Source organism: Crocodylus siamensis, chromosome 4 (assembly GCF_052110815.1).
Source record: "Crocodylus siamensis isolate JL-2025a chromosome 4, ASM5211081v1, whole genome shotgun sequence".
NCBI lineage: Eukaryota > Metazoa > Chordata > Crocodylia > Crocodylidae > Crocodylus > Crocodylus siamensis.
Window position 1 is genome coordinate 17314441 of NC_143398.1, and position 25807 is coordinate 17340247.

Sequence of the window (25807 nt, forward strand, 5' to 3'; positions counted from 1 at the left end):
TATACTCCATTGATTGCCATAGTATATGTGTGCCTAGCACCAATTACATAAAAGAAAATAAAGCCCCAATCCATACACTAAACATAGTTCTCCCTTTTGATCTCTCATGCATACAAATTTAGATCAAATGTGTACTTTTTAATGCAACTTACTCCCCGCCCCCTCCCCTTTTACATCTTTTACCCTTTATTTTCATTCATTTCCTATTGTGACAACCATCATGACCAGATCCATGATCTCCAGTACAGCACAGATTTGAGCATAAGTAGTTCCACTGACATGAGCAAAAAATTCAAAGGGAGTACTTCTATAGCACTTTTCTAATTTTCTTTCCTGCAACTGGGGCCAAGAATCATGTTCCTCTATATCAGCAATTCTCAATCAGGGTTCCATGAGATCCTTTTAAGGGTGCTGTGGGTTGCAAATGCCTGGGTTGCATTTATCACATGATAAACCCAGATATTTCAAGTAAGGATATATAGCAACCAAAGCATTCTGACTTGTTGTTGTGGTATTTCTGAGTTCTGTGTAATAGAAAACATTGCTCTTTTTCTATAATCAAACACTAACTGGATGCTAAGAGCTGGCAATTTCCAAGGGGTGCTTTGAATGTAACAAACTTACAAAGGCTGACAGTGATTTATTTTCTCTTTTCCTAGAACTGGGACCAACATTCATGTTTCTCTGTCTGTTGGACTAAATGTATATCTCTTATAGCTGGTAGTTGTAGTAGATACTCATTCTCTGTGGTCCAGAAAGAATGCAAACTAACACAAACTAAGCAGTAGTTTGCACTATGATAATGCAAACTTAAGTTCTTTACCCTGGTAAATCCAAAATGGTAGATTGACTGGAGCCGTAAAGCTTTTAATTCTGTAGGTTCTGGTTATATATGAGATATCCTCTTCAACTTCTCTTTGAGACTAATGAGTGTACAACACAGGTCTTTCAGGGAGCTCACTCACAGTCTTGACTAATATTTTTACATAATTCTAACTTTAGTTCAGCTCAATCCATGGTTTATAACATGCAGGCCTCTGGAAGGCATTACAATTAAGGCATGGTTAACCTGTTAATTATGCCCAAATTCAGGGGTGGGCAAAATATGGCCTATGGGCTGGATCCAGCATGCCAAGGGATTTTTTTTTTTTTCCGGCCTGCAGTGGGTCCCTCAATCCCACCCAGCCCAGTGTGGAGCCAGCCTGGGCTGTGGTGTATGTAGGCAGTCCTGCCACTCCCAGGTATGCAGTGGGGCTTGGGATAGCATGGCGCTTGGGACAGCATGGCACCGAGTATGCAGTGGGGCTTGGGACTTCATTTCCTGGCAGCCCTGGCAGTGGCAGCTCATTCCAGCAGCTTCAGCTGCTGCTCCACTACCTGAACACTTCTGCTTATCTGATCTGCACCAACTGCTGGAGGGTGGGACTTGTGTGGGCAGGATGATTGCTTGGGCGGCTGGGATGGGGCTGTGAGAAGGTGGAGAATGGTGTCCAAGAGCAAGGCAGGCAAGTGGTGCTGGGAAGACCCTGGGATCTTGGGGCAGTGACAACATAGGGCGGTACAGGCAGGAGATTGTGGCTCTGCTCTACCCCATGCTGTCACCACCCTGCAACCCTGGCCCTTGATCGCAGCGTCACTGACCCATCCCATTCCCAAACACTGCTCCCCACCTGCCCATGCCCCCATCCCACCTAGAAAGTTTTGGTGAGCTGTTGAGGGGTAGAGGGGCCTGGTCTAGCAGGTTTCCTCATTTAGCACGTGCCTCCTGCGCTGCATGTAGCATGCTCCAGCTCACTCTAGGGCCTGCACTGCCTGAGGCATGCAGGTTGCATGGGCGCTTCCTACGACAGCGGGCAAACTGCATTCAGCGCCCTGCCAGACTGGCCCTGCACGCCAGCTCTGGAGTGCACAGGTGGACACTGCTATAAATGAACACCTGTACACAGCCTAAGTCTAAGCTTTATCATAGTGGTACAAATAGCTTTGGCAGAGCCAACCCTGTATACACTTAGCCTTACAGGGTGATTACTGATGGGGACATAAAGTAGGAATCATAAAATAGAAAAGTTGTAAATGTTTCATTCCATCTTTAAACCTCTGTAAGCAGGAAGTGTGGACAGAATGAAAAAAAAAATGGTGCTAGAGTTTTAAATGTAAAATATTGATTCATATTCAGCTCAGAATTGCACTGGGGAAATCTAGATTAATACCAGGGTGACTGACATCAGACGACAATCTGACTTAAAATTCTTCATTTAGGTATCCAAAACAAAACAATTCTTTCACATTTTTACAGCGAAATCATCCAGTAGCAAGAAATATTTTTTAATACTCCAAGTCACTAGAGTTCCTTTATTACTAAACTGCAGTTTGTACTATGTTAGATGTATAGTAAGTGCAGTTTGCACTTCTGGATTTTGGATTAAATTAATCTGTTGGCAACTCCTTTAATTATGCTTCACTAGAAGCAAGACCCACTTTATATTTTTATCCTAAATAGATTTTGTTGGGAAAACAATTATGATCCTTAAATGAAAATTTCTGAGGAAATACAGAGTATTTTTATTCATTATGACATGCTCCTTTTAAGTATTCTAACCCCCATCCATTACTCTGTCTTTTGGCAAAGAAGTTGGCATCTCTAAATTGTTGTTTTAAGTTCAGGTAAGAATTGTTTTGGCTTCCTGTTTCTATCATGCTAAAGATAAATGTATAAAAGCATTTGAAGTAGGGTGAACAAATTCTGAAATGTGGCAGGAAGGATCTGATAATTTAAAACAGTAAATACAAGGTTTTGAGAAAATTACCTGTAGTTCAAGACTTTCTCCTATCCAGTTTTTAGCACAAGTAAATTATAAATTAATCTGCATAACTAAAGATGTCAACTGCAGAGAGCCATCTGCACCCTTATTACTGTTGCTCAGCAACTGTAATTTACTACTACAGTTAATCATGTGATTTGAGATGCTGTTTTCTGGGTAATAACTGAGCAGGAAGTATGGTTGAGTCCTCTTTTAAACAGACAGGATAATCTGTTGTCAAATCCCAGTGAAATTCCCTTGCTTGGATGCTTTTTGTGAAATGTAAATGAACTTTTTTTTGTTAACCTTTTGTGATCTACAGGGTAGTTTGGTACTTGTATCTCTTGTTAATCATGCAGATGTTTTCAGTAGGTTAAATCTAGACACAGGTAAATTAAACCAATCATCATATCCTAACCCCTATAGACTAGGTACAGATGTTCAGATATCCTGAGGCAGAATTGGTCTAAGTTACACACTTTTCCATAGGCGGTGTAGCTTAGGTTGGTAGTGAACAAAACACGTTTGCCCTTGGCGGGGCGGGGGGCAGGGGTGTGGGAGCAAAGCATAGACCGGGTTATTCCATTATTTAACAGTTTATATATGCTGAACTTCTGTTCTGTTACAGGGGTAGACCACTTTCTGATCACTTATACCAGTAAAAGTGTAATGTCTGTGCCTGGCCATAGTGTGTCAAATTATGATTTACAGTAAAAGCTCTGAGAATGGGGGATGCCAGTTAATCAAATATGCTGGTTAATCAAATGTGCACTGTCTGGTGCACTCCCCGGCATCAGTGTACTGGTGGACAGGGAGTGGGGACCCCCCACAGGCTGCTTTGCCTCGCACAGGCTGCTTTGCCCTGGGCCATGGGCCGAAGAAGTGGCAAAGAAAAATTCGGCTCATGGAGGCGTAATGGGAAGTCCCCCAGGAATGGTACTTCCAGTTTTGCTTTTGCCGCATCCCTTGGGTGCCAGTTAATAGAGGTTTCCGTTTAATAAAGTGCCGGTTAACACAGCTTTTGCTGTAGTTCCTGTGCAATGCACAAAGCAGTTTAAAACATATTTTCTGTATAGGAAATTAATTTTCATAGACTCATAAGAAAAACTACAGGCAAAACTGAGCTTATCAAAAGATGGTGCTCATTATTTTGTTTTATGATAGCTCTTATTATATAAATAATGACATTTTAGTACCAAACATGCCAAAAGGCCTTTTTGTACAGTATGAAGTTTTGCATTATTAATTACAGCCCTGTGCTGTAGTATATTTTAAGTTTGTGATAAATGAGAGGAAGTGACTTCTTATATTATGATACAATTCAAATAGCTTTACATTCCTGTAGTTCAGGATTAAATTGTTTAAAAGGGCCTGATTAAAAATAACATAAAGTAATGCTCTACAACTGCCCCAAAATTATTACCATGCATACACCATGGGTGCATCTACATATGACATGACATAGCCATATCAACATGCTATGGCAACATAGAGTCTGTGGGCATCTACACGTGACCTGCAGCTACTTTGCCGTAGTGACATGCTCCCCTGGTATAGCACACTGCTACAGCAAAGTAGCTGTTAAAAAATAACGTGCGCCTTGTGTATGGCACAGTATGGGCTGTTACTGTGCCGTGATTTAGTACTTCCATAGTGACACATGTAGACATGCCCTGTGAGATATAGTTCTTCAGGGCCATTTCTATAGTTAGAAGTGTGGGTATATCAGGAATAGTGTGCTGACTTAGGCCCCAAATTGCAAAAACAATGTTTCCTGTGCTTCATTAGCAAGTCTTATTAATCGCTATGCAGACCTGACCATATTTCAAGGAAAAGAAGGCTTATTTTTAGTATTGTACAGGCTACTTCAGATGAAAAGGACATTTTCAACTATACCTTTCATCCCTGTTTTATTTGTTCTGCAGTTGAACTTGCTCCTCTGCTCGCTACAGGATTCAGAGACTTGTCATTTCTTATCTGTTGCAACTACACCTTTTTGATGCAGTGTAAACTTGCTGGCTAATGTGCTGTTTTATCTTCCTAGTTTAGTATTATCTTGTTTAATTTTTATTCTTGAAATAAAATAACGATTCCTCTTGGTGTCATTCGATTAGGCATCATAGAGGTGTGTATGTTCCCAAACCGGCCAAAAGATGCCCACATTTTGCCTCTGCAAGCAGACTGAATACACACAGAAAGGCAAGCAGCTGAATTAGGCACTGGTGCAGTTATTGTCCGATCACTTTTCATGTACAATACTTCTGGAAAATAGCAAATAAACTCAATTTAGAATTCTTATTCTTTAATTAATGCAGTCTTTAGAGAGGTTTTTATCATTTCCTCTGAATGCATGGCTTATTAGCATCTATAATACATTTTCTTATTTATATATTTGTTTGTTATTTTGCATTGACATAAGAGGGAGAAAATCGGTAGCAGATGACAGAACATTCTGTAATAGTTCCAAAAATATTTGTTTAAAATGTAAGGCAAAGCATTTGACGGTTGAGATCCTATGTATTGGACACATGTCCTGAATCCCACTGGATCTTTGAAAGGAAGAAAAAGGGTAATCATATTGTATGTTTTCTGTGTCCTTGAGGTTTCAGTCTAGATTGGATCAATTATCTTTTCTTTAGAAGCATCCACTATGTAAGAAAACAATTTCTCTGAATTTGGAGTGCATGTTGTGGATACACAGGACTTTTAAAAATGACTGTGAGTACTAAAAAGATCAGTTTGGGGTTTTGGCTGTTAGAAGACTGTTTAGGCCCTCTGTCGAGGCATGCAAGTGTCTTGGTTTTCCCATGCACATTTTCTTTGGGTCGGTAGGTTCTTGTTCACAGTATTTTGCCAGTTTTTTCAATAAAGTCTTTGTCTCTAACTTGTGAAAAACCATCATTGGATACAGTCTAAATATACTCCCATTTAAATCAACAGCAAAATTCTCTGACTGCAATAGAAGCACAGACAATCCCATGATTCAATGTTGTAGTTAGTAAAATGCAGCTCTTAATGTATTTTATCTTGTGACTCTTTTATTTGGAAATCCGAAAGCTGTAGTGTGTATGTATTTTAAGAAGGCAGGTACTGGTTTTAATAGTACTCAAGTTTTAGCACTGCATTCCTCCCACTGAAGTGCATGGGAGGAAATTATGCCTAAAATGAAGAGATTTAAAAGCAAAAAATAAAGTAAAACTTCCACATTTTCCTTTTAAAGTTTAGTCGTGGGAGTTGCATGCTAACTTTTCTTTTAAAAGTTTTCTTTTGATCCATAAAATAAAATAAACACATTAAAATATCAAATGAAGGCTTAAGGTTTAGTATGTTGCTAGCTGCAACACAGGCTTGGTTAACTCTTGTTTGTCTATTTAGACTCAGATTATGTACTGAAAGCAGCCTGGATTTTAACCATATATTCTACCTACCCTTTACCATAACATATGGGAAAGAAGGCATCTGAAGAAACTAAAAGACCCTCAGTTTTTTAAAATGTCATTAATTGAAATAAAACACAAGTTAAAGGAAAACGTAACACTTTTTCTACGATGTTGTTACGTTTATGTGGTAATAAGAATTTAACTGTCTGTCATAATTTAGGTCATTTTAGTATGGAAAAAAATTTGAAACTGTGCAGAATGTCCATCTACACTTTTTAAATAACCAAAGCAGGATTTAAGTGGCACCCCTGTTCACTTGTGAATTTTATTCCTTTATTCACTGTAGAAATTAAATGTTTTATTTTGTTTTAATCAGTTTCTCACTTTGAAGGCTGTTCAATCATAAAATGTTGGTGTTGAAAATGCTGCTGAGAGCTGCTTAACATGATCTAAGGCCACATTTTCTGTGAAAATTAAAAAAAGAGAGAGAGAAGAAAACCTAATATTGGTGACAGTATTCTGTTTAGTACTTCTTTGGCTATTGTAAATCTGTGTACAGGGACTGAAGGGCATTAGCAGGATAAGTATGATGTACCAATGCAGCCACGGCCTGATTTAATTTTAATTTCCCCATGTGCAACCTGAGTTTGATTCAAAGGGAACTGCATGCATGGTGTAAGAGCTCAATCTGTCTTTTAATATTTCCTGTATTGCAGCCTTGTATCATTTTCTTCAAAGGGAAAACCTTCACCATGCAATATGCCCTTGCTTTCATTTTATGGCATGGTGAGGGCAAGGATTTGTAATGGAGGGATCAAGGTGCTTGAATCTCTATCTCCTGTGTTAAGAATCAAGAGATCTATTAGAGAATTATGTATCAGTGTGATCTGCTCTGTTGTGCACCTCTTATTGGCCTTGGGAGTTCAGCTCACTCAGAAGAGGTGATGTCACTGGTTTCCTGTCTGTACCTATGCCCTACCTTCCCCTTCAAAGGAATTAATAAAAATAGAAAAGCAAAAGATAAATACTATAATGAACAGCACTATAACTCCTCAGCTTTAGTATTATCTGGAAGTTGTCTCATCAGAGATAATCTCATGTCGGGGAGCTATCGCTTAACTTTGCCCCCTGCAGCATTTCTATGGGTGTTTTTTCACCTTTCGGTAGAAATGAGACCTGTTAGAGATGTGTGTTAGGGGCAAAAAAGGCACCATCTCCCCCAGCAACAGTGAACCTCTGGCAGTGGGTGCTCCTGCTGTTCATTCCCCCTCACTGTGGGAGTTGGAGCTGCTGCAGGGAAGGTGCATAGTGAGGGAGGAACCTGTGCATGCATGCGTGTACACTCATGTATGTACAGTACTGTCGCAGGTACAGAATTGACTAGTTATGCCTCTGAATTTCCCCCTTCAAGATCTCTAGACCTGAAGACCAGTTGGGTGGATTCTTTTTAGGGAAGTAATGCAATGCTTGTTCTGTTCCACTCTTTTAAGTAGTGTTATAAGTGCATGAGAATAAAAGAAGGATGCTCCAGGGGTTGGGGTGCTAGCCTTGGACTCGGAAGCTCTGAGTTTAATTTCCTGCCCTACCACTTTCTTTGAGGTGGCAGGCAGGTCACTTATACCCAGAACATAATTTAGGTGCCTAATTCCTATTTCACTGAAAGTTAGGGAGAAAATTGGAATATAGGTGTTTTAAAGACCTTTGTGCATCTGGGCTTGGATCTTTTTCTGCCGCTGTTCCTTATCTGTAAAATGGCTTAGAAACTCTCAGTTGCTTTGGAATTGTAAGCCTAAAGATCGTGAGAAGCTGCAGTACTGAGGGGCATAGAAGAAAACTTAACTTATTCTTATCTCCCTTCCCTTTTCCGGAGGAGCATATAATGAGTATATGGTAATTACTCTTGGATCCTTAAGCCTAGTAACAGAATGATTGCAGGAACACCTAATTATGGTTTGTATATTGCCATCAATTTTTAGGCAAAGTTCCTCATTGATTTCAAATGAAGACTTGTGCTCAGAAATGATGGCACAATGCAGGCCTATGTAAATACATGGGATTCATTAATGCATCTCTGTACCTAATTCTGTATGTACAGATAGAGTACCAATGTGACTCGTGCCCTGTAATTTAAAGCATTACTAAAACTATAAGCTAGATGAGGATCTTGATCTTCAAACAATTAAAGGTAATTATGCATTTACTTTTGTTCTAATGATTATAATTATGGCTTTCCATCAAAATACGTTTGATTTGCCAAACTATTTTAGGAGTGGCATTTTGGGATGGTCGGGGAAGGAATGCAGGAAACAATGCCGCAGATAAATCGATGCTAGCAAATTTCTAAAGCTTTTCCTGGTATTGCTATAAGTTGATCCTCCATTGCTTAGTTTTCTGTAAGTTGCTAGATCTGTAAAACAGGGCTGAGAGCTTAGAGTAAGAATTCAGAGGTGAATGAGAAATTCAAGAGTTTGGGGGGGGTGTTGTTTTGTTTTGTTGTACAGCAGTATTCACTTGGTAGTGTTTTACCCCCTTTATACTCAACTTTCCCCTGGAATGCTAGCACAAAATATTGCTAGTAATATCATGTTTACTACATGACTGTTATATTACCCTCATCATAGTTTTCTTATTTCATTCCCCTACAGATAAAGGAGTGGCTCTGTTTGAATTGCCAGATGCAAAGAGCACGAGGTGGTGACTTAGCTCCAGTTCATGGTCCTGCATCACAGCCTCTCCCACCCAAACAGAAACCTTTCCTTCCGCCTTCAGTGACTAAATCGCCCGCCCAACCCCAACAGCCTGTTCAAAAGAAGGATGTTCCTCAAAAACCTGACCCTTCCCAGCCACTGGAATCCAAAAAAGCCCCTCCATTGACAAAGCAACCATCTATGTCTGGCTCTCCCCCTGTAAAATCAAAACATCCCCTCACCGAGCCTGTTATTCCACAGACCTCTAAGCAAATGGAACTGCCATCAAAAACTGACCAGGCCAAGCCAACTTTATTTCAAGATAAGCAAAAGCAACCAAGTATACAAAAGCCTACGCCTGACACTGTGACTACCTCTTCAGTACCCAGTCCAAAACAGGATTCAGCGGGTCCCAAACCTCCACCGACCCAACAGAAAGCAGTGGATCTTCAGAGATCGGAAACTTCCAAGTCCTTGCAAGAAACGTCTCTGGCTGGGGAGAAACCTCTGCTGCCAGATTCCAAAAGCCTACCCCAAGTGTCTCAGCAAAAACTGGATCCCAGACTTGTTTCTCAGCCTGGGCCTGGATCAGATGTTAAAGGTCAAAAACCTGTTGGGCCACCAACACAAGTGAAAGAAGACCCTAAGAAGGTACAAACAAAAGCTACCCCAAAGATGGATGCTAAGCAGGTTCCAAAAGGCCCACAAGCAGCTTTAGGCCCCAGGCCTGCTCCAGGGCAGCCACCACCCTCACCCCAACAGCCTCAGAAAGCTCAAGAGCAAACAAGGCGTTTCAGTCTTAATTTGGGAGGAATTACTGATTCTCCCAAACCTCAACCTACAACTCCACAAGAAACAGTTACTGGAAAACTCTTTGGATTTGGTGCTTCAATCTTCAGTCAGGCATCAAATTTGATCTCCACAGCAGGTCAGCCAGCAGCTCAGTCATCAGGACCTCCACCAGGGCCTGCTGCTAAGCAGCACCCACCTCCCTCACAGCCCCCTGCCTTTCAAGTACCATCCAAAGAGTCCAGCCAGGCTCAGCCATCTCCAAAAGCAGGACCTGTAAAAAAAGATGCCAAGCCTCCTGTGATAGAAAAACCAGAGCTACCCAAAGCTGATAACATTTTAACCATGAAAGAATCTGAGTTAGAAAAGAAACCGACTGTGGCTAAAGACAGCAAGCCTCCAGTTGCTGAATCCAAAAAACCGTCTGGGCCACCCGAACCACAAAAAACTACGCGGTCTAAATCAACTTGTCCTCTTTGTAAAACTGAACTAAATGTTGGTTCTAAGGATCCACCCAACTTTAACACGTGTACAGGATGCAAGAGCATTGTGTGCAATCTCTGTGGATTTAATCCTATGCCACACATAGCTGAGGTAAGCAATGGCATTTGTATTTACTCTATAAAAGCAACTTGTTCGCTGGTTTTCAGTTACCAAATGGTTCTGAACCCTGTTAATGCTTCATCTCTAGTGCTTCATTTCTAAATAGATAACTGTACTGCGTGAAACTTGGTGGATAGTAAAAAGCTACTTGGAATACATTTTCTGCAGTACAGTAGATATCTTGGATTTGAGGTAGAGACAAACTTAAATCTTGGGAATTAGTGCTATGATAACATGGTAAATGATTGCACCCGTTGTTTATAGTTCATTTGGGGGTAAAATATCTCACTTATTGTCAGCGTAACAACATTATCATGTCTTATTTCCCTCTCCTTGTATTCTGATCAATGCATTTGCTTCAAGCACTTCTTGAATTAAGGAATGTATTAATTGTTACTTTTACTCAGGGCGGCCTTTGAAGTACTTCTTACATTTGGAGTTAATTTATACTTTCATGTTTCATTAATTATATTCTGGCTCAGGACTCTTGTGGGGATATTCATTTTGATGTATCCATTTCATAGCCTGAGTCATAGGGATAGATGGGTGTAAAGCAGGATGGAGATGGGCAAAGATCACAAGGTCATTCTACTCATCAAACAGATCAAACTGGAATGGCTTTTGCATTGTTTTTATGGTTTCTAAAGAGAACTAATGAGACATTCTTTATAACTCCTGTAACCAGAGATTTCAGAATTTTTGAAAAAGCCAATTGTGTGACCATTGTTATTCTTTTCATTACAAAATCTTCTGTTTAAAAATAGGGGAAGGGACACTTTATGTTAACAGAAGTATATGGCTTCCATATTAAGCAATCAATTTTAACTTGATAGAAGCAGATTACCAACAAGATGCTTATAGATATTTCAGAAGCATATGTCAGTTCACCAAGCAAATGCGCAAAGAATGGAATGGTGTTGGGTATTTGATGTCTGAGCAAATAAACTAAAACGGACTGTCTTAGCTAAACCGTAAGTAATAGCTTAGGTAGAAACCAGAATAGTAAGAAAACACCCATGTACCTTGTGTATATGCATGAGGGTCTCCTGGCTTAACTTTCTAATTGTGCTTACCAACTTCAGCAGTTTGAAAATCATTAATCAGACCACCTCTATCAAAATCTCTCTGTATCTCGTGTCTGTCGATTGTTTTGTTTTCAACCTAAAAGCAACATTGTCCTATACAACAAGGATGTGACGGACAGCACATAGCTGGTTTATGTTCTCTGACATACTCTGGCAAATCTGTGAATTTTCAGTGGAAAGTGGACAGTCTATTTCCTTCGTAGATTAGAAAGGAGGGACACTTAGAGATGTAAGACCAAGAGCAGAGGGGAAATTGTCACACTTGCTGTCTGAGTTCCAGTCTGTAATTGCCAAACTCTGCAATTTTAAACAATGCGTCTCTTTCAGAATCTTTCTTTCAGGATGTGTTTTGATTCAAAAAACAATACAACATCCGTCTAAGAAGTTCCGTTTTGAGGTTTTACAGCACACTAAGCAAGTCCAATTGATGTTGTTGCATCACTTGAAGAACTGTTAGCTGACTTCCAGCTGAAAAGTGAGATGGATTTGATTACTTGACCAGAGGTCCAAATCGTATTCTGTATAAGCGAGCAGTATAGCTTTCATTCAGTTACGGGGCAAAGGATCAGGCCCAAAGAGCCCGTAAATGCATGCTGAGTTGAGAAATACACAGGATAATATCAGCTTCTTGTGCACATCAGCCTCAACTATTTGAACACAGAAAATCCACTGGGCAACCAGCTGTAATAGTTCAAACACAGTAGCTATATCTTAACAGTGGGGATGAAGAGGTACCTTCTTATAAGGATGATTGGTGGGGTCTGCCCGCATGTGACCAAAAAATCTTTTAAAAGAGTATTTCTTTCTATGAAACTAGTCAAATAATGCCTCTTCATACAAGCTAAGAATCTAGTCCAGAATATCTTTTCTTTTATAACAGAACAGATGCTCTTTTTTTCCGATTTGTTGATTCAACAGTCAAATAGATATTTACTTAAATGGTAATTTATCTGGGAAACAAACAACCATGAATGATTAAATAAATGACACTTGATAGATTTCAGACCCGCAGGGCCATGTGAACTCTGGTACATTAGCACAGTATTCTCATCCTACCATTTGCTCAATGGGAAGCAGCATTGCTTACCAGCTCTTTAATTAGTTTTTCTGTGGGTTTCCAGCTCAGGTAGTTGGAAGCAGTTCTATTTTTAGCAACTGAACACAAGAAAATTGCAACTGTAGAAGCTTGGAAATGAAAAGAGCGGTAACAACCATTTTGTGTATTTAAAACTCAGAAAATACAGAATGGGATCAGAGCTGGGCCGTTCTACTGTACCCAAGTTTGATGAGACAGAGGGTCAGAGGCATTCCTTTAAGTACTGTGGACATTAGCTAGAATGTGGATGTTTTTGAAAAATAAGAGGTTAATTAGAGAAAGCCATAAGGAAACCTAAGAAATTAAAATGAATAGAATCCATATGGAAGTAGTAAAAGAATTATATTTTAACAAGTCACTGTTTCTGAACAAAAAGGAAGCAAAATGGCAACGGTGGGTTTTGTAGCTGTATGTGTAATCTAATGGAAATGCCAAGGGAGAAAAAGAACTGGAGTTCTTTAACCTACAGATGGCTATTCAAATATCTGTAGATATTGTAAGGAAAAATGTGGTCTGTCTGAAAGAATTTATTAGGGTGTAAAAGAAGCCCTGTTCAAACTGTATTAAGGAAATGGCAAGGAAAGGTTTTTTGTTTGTTTGTTTCTGGAGTGGAAAATACATTGGAGGCATTTTAAAAATGACTGGATGTCATTCTAAGACTTTACAGAGAACTATAGCTCTAAGAAAAGGGTAGTAGTCAGCTATAAATATAGGCATGCTAATAAATGACTAATATGTAATAAATTTACATGGAGAAATAGAATACTTATTTTTACATTCATATTTGATGGATTCTTTTATGTATGCAACTGTAGGACATAGTTGGCTTCAAAACTAGGGGACTGGGCTTCAGTGACCCAGGGGTTTCACTCACTCCTGTATTCCTGCATGTATAGAATTCTACAATTTGACTTATAAATGAAACTTTAATGCTCTTATGCCTTGGGGGTTCCCCATATTTTTATTAACATTGCTGAGTAATAATCCTTAAATGAAACACAAAATGATTGGTGGGGAAGTGGGGCAAGTGACTGGATTGTAGAGTCCTTGATTCGGGCAAACTTAATATCATGTCAGCCAAGCATGTAAGAAGATTCAGGAGAGTGGGGTTGGAGAGAAAAAATGTTTAAATGTTTCTCTGCCTCATAAGAAAATCTAATTTAAAGTGTAATTATGATGGGGTTCAGGATAAACTTGGAGAGTTAAACTAATGTTTTGTAAGTACCTTTTTCTGAAGCAGTTGGTACAACTACTACTGCCTACCTGTATAGATGCATTTCTGATATAGCAATTCCTATTTTCCAGTCTCCACTGAAATCTGAATGTACCAACTGTTGTATTTAAATGGTATGGGAGTTTGTTCAAGTCAAAATGGTAGCCTAAAAAAATAATAGAATCATTATTACATAAACCAGTTTGACCCAAATCAGTTAAGTCTGATACTACATTCCACCAGGTTTATCTCAAACTGGTTTCAGCCATTTTCAAACCGGTTTACGTGCAGTGAACAACTGTTTCATTACAGGTTTAAACCAGTTTCTGATCACTGAAACTGGTTTTTGTGTAATGTCTGTCCCTAGCCCAGGACATCATCTAGTCCAATCCCCTGCTGAAAGCAGGACTGTCCCCAACTATATCATCCCAGCCAAACTAATCCAACCCAAGTGAAATGAACCATACAGTTAAATGTCCAAATACAGCTGGGTCTCCTGAAAACAAGTCTGCAGCAACACTTTAAAGTACAGAGCCATCCATGATAATAATGAAAATATCTGAAATGAAGTACTGCATAATCTGAGATGATACCCATTGCCTCTTTATAATATGATATGCACAGTGATAGCTGCCCATGTGATTCAGCTTTGAACCATTTTCAAGCTTTTCAAGTTTCACTACTTTTTAGAACTTTATAATTTTCTTTGTTATGTTGGGTTGTGCATTTGTTTAAGAAATAGATGGCATCTAAATGACCTAAACTACCACTGGATGTGTCTACACGAGACACTAAATGCACAGTAGATTAATTCTACTGCGCATTAGTGCATCATGGCAAAAGTTGTGCTATTGCACTGATGTGCAGTAAAATTAGTTTACTGTGCATTAGTGTCACTAAAAAGGCATGTGCCAGTGCCACTGCACAGTAGCACCAGTTACTACCTGTTATTATAGTTAGCAGTTTCATAGGTAGTAGGGTCGGAAGGGACCTGAGCAGATCATCGAGTCCGACCCCCTGCCATGGCAGGAAAGAGTACTGGGGTCAAACGACCCCAGCCAGGTGTTCATCTAGCCTCCTCTTAAAGACCCCCAGGGTAGAAGCCAGCACCACTTCTCTTGGAAGTTGGTTCCAGATCCTAGGTAGTAAACTTAAAGTGCCATAACTACGGTTCATTAATGCATGTGTAGACATGCCCACTGAAAAGGATCTGCTGATTAGAATAAAGAAACAGAAATCTTTACTGTCCCTAAGATCTGCGTGATTGTACAGTTAGAATATTTTTACTCATCATTTAAAGCTATTGTTTAAATTTTGGTTATACAAAAGTGAACGCTTTCTTTAATGGCAGCAACTTTGTTAGGCTGAAATAGATGGGATTATATAATGTATGGGAATTCACCACAGATCAGAAAATTTGTATCCATAAACCAATAACAAAATCATGAAAACTGTTAACAACATCCTTTTATTAAAGGTATATCTTGTCTTTGAGCCAGAGAAAAATTAACCAAGCATAAGCTATGGAATGAATAATTAAAGCAATATTTCTTCATTATCAGCACAAAATTCAATTAATTTTACTCCAAAATGAGATATTCTCACATTTCATAATGATCTGTGATTCTTATTCAACTTGAATAGTTTTTATGCTTAAAAATATATCATTGAATGACTGATCTTTGGCCACATTTTTCATGACATGGGCACATACCTACATTGAAAGGAAAGAGGTGTACTAAACATTGATTATGGGTACATTTTGCAAGAGTACCCAGTTTCAATTATGACTTAGGACCACAGGGGCCTAAATCACGTTAACTTTCACTTAGATTTAGTAGTAGTAGTATTAGCATGAAATTATCATTAGCATTGAATCAGGAGTTGGGCACCTAACCTACTTAAGCACTTTTGAAAATCCTGAGAGCTTCCAGTTAGCATCTTTAAGTACTTAAATATTTTTGCAAATCCTATGTACCCAAGGGCTAGATTCTCATCAACTCCTAAGACAACTAAGCAGGGCTTAGGCATTCTTAAATCTCAAAGAGTGCTTCAAGTTGACTCTGCTCAGTGACTGAAAAACTGCTGCTGCGCCAACACTCATTGTCTCTATTTGGGCCTGAAAAGATCTCTAGTCACTAGTTTTGGGTTGCTGCACAGAAGCAATCTAGACTAATACTATACATATTGCACTCCTGCCTAAGCTTTTTTGTGATCCAAATTGGTTGGAATGGGGATGAAAATGGGGAGAGTCTCTGATTGTTTGTGACAGCCCATGGCAAGTGACTGGTGCTGAAAGCATGAATACATCTCGCTAGAAAACGTGGTGGTGCTAACCTTCTCCTCAGGAGCCCAGATGCATGGGCATCCAGAATTGAGAAACCTGGGTTGTGGGTCCTGGTCTGAAGGGGGTTCAACCCTACCCAAGAGAGTGCATTAAACACTGGGGTTGTTTAATTATGAAGTCATTTGTTTAAAAAAAGGTGGGGGGGATGGAACAGAACACCACAAACCGTAACAACTTACAACAAGGATTTTGGCAGAAAGGTGTCTAACCCAAGACCTCCCTCTTCCTCCCAGTGAATTTCTTAACAGATCTATACTCCCCTCAGTATGCTTTCTTGGTCCCATAACTTTTGCACTCTTTTGCTGCCCAACAGGCCTGCTTCAACAAGAAGGGGGTGGGGGGTGCCCAGTTTATCTCATACCCTGAAGATCAGGGTATTCTAGGAAGTGGGTGATGTGGGTTTGAATCCCCTCCAGGTGAGATGGGCCTAGAGCACAGGTTTCTTACTTCTCCAGTAAGTGTTCTTGCTAGTAAGCTATTGAGCAAAGATGGTAGTGCCAGCAGACCTAGCCATATGCAAGAGCAACTGGGGGAGCGCTGTATCTTTATAACAAACTCATTGTTTCTATCCATTACAGAGTTCTGGTTCAGGTAAGTTACTCCACTGGAATGATTTAGATCTTGATATTAGGGTGGTGCCTCCCCCAATTCAGATGCCGAAGCCCTAAGGAGTACTGACAAACCTGGTGGCCTTTCATTCTTATTGAAGATTTGTAGACCTCCTGTTCAGCAATGGCATAATGTGAATCAGCTGTGGGAGATGCAGAGAAAGAAGATATCTGTGCACAGGAAACCTAACTGCATACTCTGTTGATCAGGAGCAACATTTAGGGCAAGATGTTTAATTTTCATGTCTTACAATGTGTCAGTGTTAGGTGCCTTATAATTCATTTAGCATCTGTCCCTACAGTGCTCTAAGATGTGCTGGTGGAGCTTTACAGGTATTGGAATACCAGCATAAACTGTCCTCCTCAATTTAGAGGTAGATTATGCCAGCAAGAGAATGCTATTGTATGCATAGGTGATACCAGTTTCCCAAATGAAATAACTATATCTAGAAAAAGAAAAAAAAAACATATTTTACTTGATGTCATTGCTTGTATACTAGGAATTTTGTTAGAATAAAAATATTAAAAATCCCACTCTGGCACCATATTGCTTTACTAGAACAAGTTTTAGTCTATGTTTTAACACTTGGGTACTTTTCAAAATGGTATTGTTGTGAAATTTGTTACTATCTCTTTCTGAACATCACATTTCTCATTTATGGCCCTCTTTTGCATTTGGATGTGACTGGGAAAAGCACTGAATTCATTGAAATTCTGTCAAAGGCAATAGAGCTCTGTAGGGATCTGTCTGCCTAGATGAAATTTCAGAATTTGCTTAAGTGTTGGTAGCTTGAAGAGTTTATTACTAGAGGGGGAAACTCCTACAAAGCATAAATGACCTTAGCTTTGGGGGTGGGCAGGATGGGGAAAAGGGGGAGAGGGGCGGTTACTCACCTAGCTAGTAATGATGTCAATTTATTATTGGAATGTTTTCTTCATAAAAAAATGTTTAGTTTTATTAGCCATGCTTCTTTGTGGGAAGAAACCTATTTTGAATATTTACTTGGAATAATGATAATATTGAATATGCTCTTTTGAGAACTTTTAAAATGAAAATACTCCGTTTTCCAGTTGGAAACACATTTAAGACATTCGTCATCGGGTCTCTGACCTAGCTGTGCCTGGCTTCCTGTAATAAGAAACCCGATGAAGAATTTGAAAGCTTACCTAATTTTATCCTGACTACATAGTTAGTCCAATAAAAAAATCCCCCTAATAAATCCTTGCCTTCTACTTTTTTGCATTTGGGTGGGAAAATATACAATACCCTTTTACTGGAAAGATTAAGAGAAATTTCTATCAAGAATTTATATTGTCTCCATCATGGTAGCAAATCTATTCCTACCACAACCTTTCAAGGAAAAGAAATGTTACCCATTTTGGACAACAGGAACTAAAGCAGAGGCACACAAAGGCTGCTTACAAATGTGGCGGGGGGCAAGTAGTGCTCTAAGCTTGATGTGCCCTTGCATGCCCAGAGGAGGCATTGCATTAGTTTGACCTGGCTTGTCCAATGTCTGTATAGGGCTTCAGTGAGGCTTTTTGGTGCTTTTATATAATAAGTGGTTGAATCAGATTTGGATAACAGTGCCAGAAAGCTACACTGATTTGCCCAATCTATACAGATTCTGCAGAGCCAAGGCAAACTCACACTTTGCCTCCTCCGATAAAGCACTGTCTTTGCGGGTATGTTTTCCTGCCTGTCAGCTCCCACAATGACTTGTCAAAAGTTCCATGGAGAAGCTTGTGGCACAATTTGGATTTGAGGATCTAGGTTTTCTCAATATTTTTCCAGTGCCTAACCACAGGAACCTTCTTTTCCTCCTTACAAATTTTATTCCTTAATGTATCTCTAGGTTTCACCATATTAGGAAGAAATATGTGCCTAAATTTAGAGCCTTAAAAAAAAAAGAAAAAAAAAAGGGCTCCTTACAACAGCCGCTATGTGTTTTGCAAGGCCAGATGACTTTTGTTAGCCATCATTGGTAATATTAAATTCAAAGGGCTGACTTAGCAATGCAACAGATACATTAACTGTTCCTGTCTGCCTAGCCATTCTTTCCTCCAATAGGAATTCATAGATTCATAGATTCATAGATGCTAGGGTCGGAAGGGACCTCAATAGATCATCGAGTCCGACCCCCTGCATAAGCAGGAAAGAGTGCTGGGCCTACATTACCCCAGCTAGATACACATCCAACCTTCTCTTGAATACCCCCAGGGTAGGGGAGAGCACCACCTCCCTTGGGAGCCCGTTCCAGAGCTTGGCCACTCGAACTGTGAAGAAGTTCCTCCTAATATCTAATCTAAATCTGCTCTCCTCCAGCTTGTGGCCATTATTTCTTGTAACCCCCGGGGGCGCCTTGGTGAATAAATACTCACCAATTCCCTTCTGTGCCCCCCTGACGAACTTATAGGCAGCCACCAGGTCGCCTCTCAACCTTCTCTTGCGGAGGCTGAAAAGGTCCAGTTTCTCTAATCTCTCCTCATAGGGCTTGGCCTGCAGGCCCTTAACCATACGAGTGGCCCTTCTCTAGACCCTCTCCAGGTTATCCGCATCTTTCTTGAAGTGCGGCGCCCAGAATTGCACGCAGTACTCCAGCTGCGGTCTGACCAGCGCCCGATAGAGGGGAAGTATCACCTCCTTGGACTTATTTGTCATGCATAGTGAATTCTTTCTCAGTAAATCTTGTCCAGCTCTAGATTTCCTAGCACCTTCCAGCATGAAAAATGCTTACACAACATGACTGGCATACAGCTTTGAATGCTACTCCTGAACATCCACACTCTCTCGCTCTCTGGTATTAGGAAATCAGACAGCCTGTGGCCTACAGCATTAATTAGGGTCAAGCTGAAGTCTGAAACCTAAAGTAGATAATTTGGAAAATTACTGACCTGGCCTTGAGTCAGATGATTTTCTTCACCGTTTTTTCATCAGGCATTTGCTTGATTATACCATTATTCTGTCATACACACACACACACACACACACAAAAGAAAAGGAAAAGAAAAAAAAGTATGGTAGCATCTGAAGTAATCTTAAGTCTCCAGTTTGATATTTTCTATGGTACTTTTATGCATTATATTCATATTTTAAGGTGTTTCTACTGTCTTACCTTTATTACAGAATCTTCCATAACATGAAATAAATGTCTAATAAATCTAAGCTTAAGGAAGAAATAGCACTGCTTAATTTAGGCATTTAAAAAAATCAATCTAGTAATCAGATGACCAGCAAATAAGAAGATAAACCTCTTGAAAATAGTGTGACTAATGATGTTGCATGTCCTAAATGGGTACATTGAAGTGTTACCAAAGTTAGGGCAATCTTAATGCCCCAGTGTGCAAGTGAGGTTAGGTCATCCTAAAAAAAGGCATGCCTGATCTAAAATTTGTTCTCATCCAGTGTGAATTAATGTTAGATCAGCAAGGGATTAACCAAACCTAACAAATGCTTGTACATGTTCACAGAACAGCCCTGGGGCTTGGAAAGCCCACACACTCTCCAGAGCTGCAGGGCTGCGCTGTTTTTACTCCCCGACTTTGACTGACTAGGCTATTTCAATCCCCTCTGAGCAGCCCACCCTTGGACTAGGCAGCCCCTCCTTCAAACTTCTACCACAGACCTTCCAGTCCCTGACTCACTTGCCTCTGGCTACCTGCTTAAACATACAGATCCTGACTCATATTAGGCAGCTTAAACTAAGCTGCCTAAACCTGAGCTGGGTCCTGCACATGCTTGTTTGCACCCAATGAGATATTTTAAAGGCTTTGTTTTATAACAGGCAAAGCACCTTTATCATCTGTGCATGTTGCTGACATACGTATGGTCAATCTTAAATTATCTTTTACACACGGCCACCTTTGCAGTACTGCAGGTAGTTGGTAGGGGAGACTGAGAAGTAATAGTTTTGGTCACTGTGGTTTTGTAGGAGTGTTTGGAAGACTATTTTCCTCTCCTCTCCTCCACTCCCCACCTCTGCAATGTCACAGGTGTCTTCTGTGATAAGGCTTTGATTTGTCTGAAACCTGCACCCAGAGCACTTCAGTAGTTTTTTTTCCTGATACCTGCTGATTCTCATAACCTGGCATTGTGACCTCTTTATATTGTTAGCATACACACTCTTTTTTTCATGCTCAGCTCTTAAAGGACTAGTGTCCATCAATAGTCAGTTTAATGGGGTTGATGTGATGGTTTGGAAAACCAGGTGAAACTTTTGCAAGAATTTCCACTTCGTGAATGCATAGCTTCATAAAATATGTATTTATATATATATTATAATTCATATGCATTCAACAGTGATCTTATTTCTGACAAGCTGAATCTATTAATGATCCCAGCTGAGTTCTAGAAACTACATGCATTTAAAACAGTGTTACATTTGTGTTAATTAAATGACTAATGTTCATCACAACACTGTAGCAAATTAAGAAATATATTTAAACACAGTATTCAATATAATACTGTGATGTTTAATGACAGTACAACTGATGAACCAAAAAGTGTGTGTGTATAATATTGAACGGACTGGATGATCAGATTAGTTATGTAAAAAAATAAAAATAAAAAGCGTATCATACAAGTTTGGCAAATTTTAAGAATATTGAAGAAACTGAGAAGGTTCAGTGGACCAAACTGAGAATGATTCAGAATCTGGGGTCAGTATTAGTTATGAAAAAGTTTGATATGGCCTTATATCTAGGGGAATGGGGGAATCGTATGGCATTAAAGAGAAGTGAAGATGAGAAGATTAGAAGAGAAGACTAATGGGGGATTTAATAGCAGCATTTAATTACCAGAAGTGGGGTTCCAAAGAGGATGGAGCTGGACTGTTTTCAGTGGTGTCAGATGATAGAACAAGGATCAATGGTCTCAAGCTGCAGCAAGAGAAGTTTAGGTTAGATATTAGGAAAAAACTTTCTTATTATGAGGATAGGAAAGCATTAGAACAGACTAAGCAGAAAGGTTGTAGAATCTCCATCTTTGGAGGCTTTTAAGACCCGGCTAGATAAATTCATGGCTGGAATGATCTAATTGGGCCTGGTCCTGCTTTGAGCAGGGGGTTGAACTGGATGACCTTCTGAAGTCCCTTCCAACCCTCATTTTGTAGGATTCTATGATTCTATGATTTATTCCAGTAATCCATTTGAGACTGTTTTACTGCATTTCAAAATAAGCAATCACAGCCTGATGCTGAAGAAGGGATTAGCAGCATCTGTGTGTTTCTGTAAAATGTCTTTGCGCAGAGGGTGGTTGGATTAGGATATTTACATTTCATTATAGTTATCAACAAAAGTAAATTATTTAATGTACCTAAGTTTATAAGTGTGCAAGGCACAATGTTGGATGAAATGGTAGAGTTACATCAGTTGGTAATTGCATCTTTTGGGTTCAGTTTGTTGCACTGACACTGCTTACTAGGTTTTCTGAGGACAGGACTCAATAGACCATGCACAGATCTTCTGTTTTTAATGTTCCTGAGTTAATATCTTGCAGGGTTTTCTGTTTGTCTTTGTTTCTTGTTTTTTTGTTAGAGAGGCTTCAAATTCAATACTGTCCAATTGTTGTGTAAGGAAGCATTATATATGAAAAATTGCCTTCTCATTTATGTCCTTAGTGGTTTTAATGATCTTTTGGAGATTAGTGTCCTAGCAGAGCTGCTTAGTAATGAAACAATTAGAACTGGCTGAAAAAAAATGGAAACAGAATATGTTTTCCACAAAAAGTATGTTTTGATAGAAATTTACTGGAAAAAAAATATAGAAGAAATGTGTTCAGGCTCATTTTTTCTGCCTTGGAATTGTTTTCATTAATATTTATTGGATATATGAGTTGAATAACATCATCTTTGAATCTAGATATCAGTACATGTTTGCACTAGTACTTCTGCTAAAGTTACAGACACTGCAATAATCACAACAATTCAATTTTAATTATCGAACTCTACACAAATCTCTTGAAATTAAAACAAAATAAATGTAGCTTTTTTGCAAGCAGCTTTGTGATTCCTATCCTTGTTTATGTGAAATGAGTAACAATTGGGACTTGCATTCTTCAATGAAATGCTGGCAGATATTCATTCTACAATGGGGTTGTCCAGATGGTGGCCTGTGGGCTGCATGCAACCCACAAAGCTGCCACTGCCTGACCTGCCACTCCATGCTGTTGTTCCTGCTACAACTGCTGAGTTTTTTAGGTTCCCCTGCTCTCCTCTAGCTTCTGCTTCCTGTTTGAATTCTTGGAGGCAGGGCTATGCATGCTGCTCCCACTGCAGGTGGGCAATGAGTATGGCAGAGGGGGGTGTGCTAAGCTGCACACTTGGTGGGAGAGAGCCCAGGGATGGTTACCCTTACAGCAAACAGCAGCAAGGACTGTGGCTTATGCCCCATGCAGCCTTGGAACTGCAATCAGGACTCTGGTTCCTGGAATTGGGACAGCCTTAACTATAATATAGACTATAATAATTGTCATCTTCAGCCTACTAATTGGAAAATATTCAAAGGTATATTTATCTTAAGACTCTTATATAGAGCTTGTTGGAATCTTTTCTCTCACAGAAAATTGTAACAAAAACTGAGTAAGACTAATCTCTATTGAATTTTTCCAAGGAAAATTTCAGCCTCTGGTGAAAAGATGAAATTTAAAATGTGTCAGCCAAAAATGGCCAGATTTCATCTCTCATAATTAATCAGCATCTGTACTCTTGTTTGGGGGAAGATAGTACATCACGGGAGTCACATGGACACAGTAGATATTGGGAGATGAAGTGTGGCAATAATATGAAATTGTAAGTAATCCAATATTTCGCTGAAGTTATTTCAGAATAAAAAGATTTCAGAAAAAAGTATTCTTTTTTTCCAACAATAATTTGATGTCTTTTTCTCGAGATATATTTGACTTTTTTTTAAGCTTAACTGAAAACAGTTATACTTTGAAAATTGGTTAATGCAAAGATTTTGAGTAGTCCAGGTCTCATGTGGGGGCCTTTTCATCAGATTTTCTTTGAATTTCAGTGAGAATTGAGTAACTGAACTCTTTAGGGCCTAGTACAGTGATGATCATGGCTTTGGCCCTGTTGGCCAAATGCATGGGGCTAGTCTGTGGGTTGGACTGGGCCCAGCACACTGTGATCAGGTTCTGGGAGCCCTGCAGTATCACCACACCATTGGAATAGGTCTCCAGGGACTGTCACCCTGCAGGCCCCACCCAGCAGGGAATGGGATTAAGAGCTCCACACTGCCCAAGATCCTGTGTGACCAATCTAGCATATGCAGGGCCCTGGTCCACAGGGCTTCCCACAGATCCATGGGGAATCCTGTGAGCTGAATGACGTGGTACTGAGGGCAGGATCTGGCCCCCTGTTGAGTACATTTCAGAATACAGATTTTTTTTGTCTGAATGTTTTATATATTATTAAATTTATTTTATTTTAAACTCAGTTAAATGGATTGAAAGATTTGGTCTAAATTTTCAGAAGTGATTTTCAATTCTTGGTTACCTTTGTCTTGTTTTGTTGCATAACATGATTTGCTGTGAGCATTCCCACTTGAAATAAGCCAAGTTACATTTGGACATAAAAGCTGAGAAATAAAATCAGTTGTTTTGAAAACATAGGTAAACAGGCCGTGGTCTCGTTGAAGGAAGGGTCACACAGTTAAACAGTACTATCTAGTACCAGGCAGGTTATAAGCTTCTTCAAATAATTTCCTGATATACCTTGGCACTGACAATACAACACAATGTTGTTCAGTCCTGGAACATATTTGAACAGAGTATATTTTTGTTTAGCTGTGTAGTGAATTTTTTTTAATTAACAGGAGACCAGAAGCCTTATGACTCATTAAGATATTGAACTACATGTTTAAACAGGAGTATTGGCATTTATCTTCTATGGCTGTATTTTTTTGCAAACTCGCATTAACGGTGCACATGTCCTGGAGTCTTTCACAGTAACCAGCACTGAAGTCAAAGAATACTTTGAAGAAAAAAACAAAATGTATGTTACCATGGTGCCTACAGGCCCTAGGCAAAGATCAGGGTCCCACCATACATTGGTAATTGGTTCAACTGAGTGTAGTTCAACTTAATCTTGTTATGGATTGTGGATTTCTGCTTGTTGCAAGCTTGTTACCAAATATGTGGTCTGGTAGGCGCCATAAAAGTAATAACTTAAAGTGAGTCTGCAACGTAAACTCATGGTTTTAGCCGCCAAAGCCTCAAGCTTTAATTTGAAACATGGGCCTAAATATATAAACTTGGAAGAATTTGAAAAGGGGACTTCACCTTTGCATCTGGTCCCTTTATCTGAATTTGCCATAACTAAATTTCTAGCTTTATATATTTTCAAACTTTGGAATATTTTAATCTTTGGAGAGTCAGTTAATTTTTTGCCTATACGAGTTTACTCTTTTGACCTGCTTTATTCTGGGTAATTTGGTTTTTGATCATGTTATTTTCCTGCTGGAATAACATTGCGAAAGAAAGGAGTTGAGGTTTAATCAGAAGAAAGCTCAACCATTTCCTGTAGTGGTTACTTCTTTAAGCTCTCACAAAACAATTTTTGCAGCACCTTGTTCAACAGATACATACTATAGGATTTGAGGCCTTCATGAGCTTTCAACTATTTGTAGACATTGTAAGTACGCTGACCTAAAAATCTACTCAGTAATGATCCATTTCCCAAGCCTTCCATGACTGAAAGCAGTTAATCCCCATGTTCTAATAGGATTTCAGAGGAGTTTCTTGTTATTAAATAACACGTTTTGCTTGGAAGATTTTTTAATATGTAATTAAGTCATTTTCCATGCATACATATTATCCTTTTAGGTTGTCAACTTGTTATTCAAAGAAAAGGAATCCCCTACTTTTCATATCAAGATATATCACATAAGGGGAATTGACAAACCATTACTAGGGTTAAAATCTGGTGGAGCTGATATTATTTCCACTCTTACAGCACTCTTTCATAGTCAGCGGTGGCTAATTATTAATCCATTATAATTTTATGAGAGGAAATCAGGGTGAATAGTTGCATCTCTTATCAAAATGTAGAATATCAATTTGTTGGGATTCTGGGAAAATTTGATACTCCTTTTTAAATTTTTGTAGCACCTTAAGTAATTGCAAAATACACGTGTAGCACTGGGTATCGGTTGTAGCAGTGTTTGTCTAAGGACATAGGCAGACCAGGTTCTTTG

General features: G+C 39.3%; 1 protein-coding gene across 1 annotated transcript in view; it reads left to right on the forward strand.

Annotated features, from left to right (window-relative positions):
- The window catches only part of PCLO (piccolo presynaptic cytomatrix protein), a 549762-nt gene that overhangs the window by 12185 nt on the left and 511770 nt on the right, over window positions 1-25807 (forward strand). Inside the window, exon 3 of the mRNA XM_090041018.1 lies at window positions 8827-10251. Coding sequence (XP_089897144.1) covers window positions 8827-10251 — 1425 coding nt within the window. The remainder of the gene's footprint in view (window positions 1-8826; window positions 10252-25807) is intronic.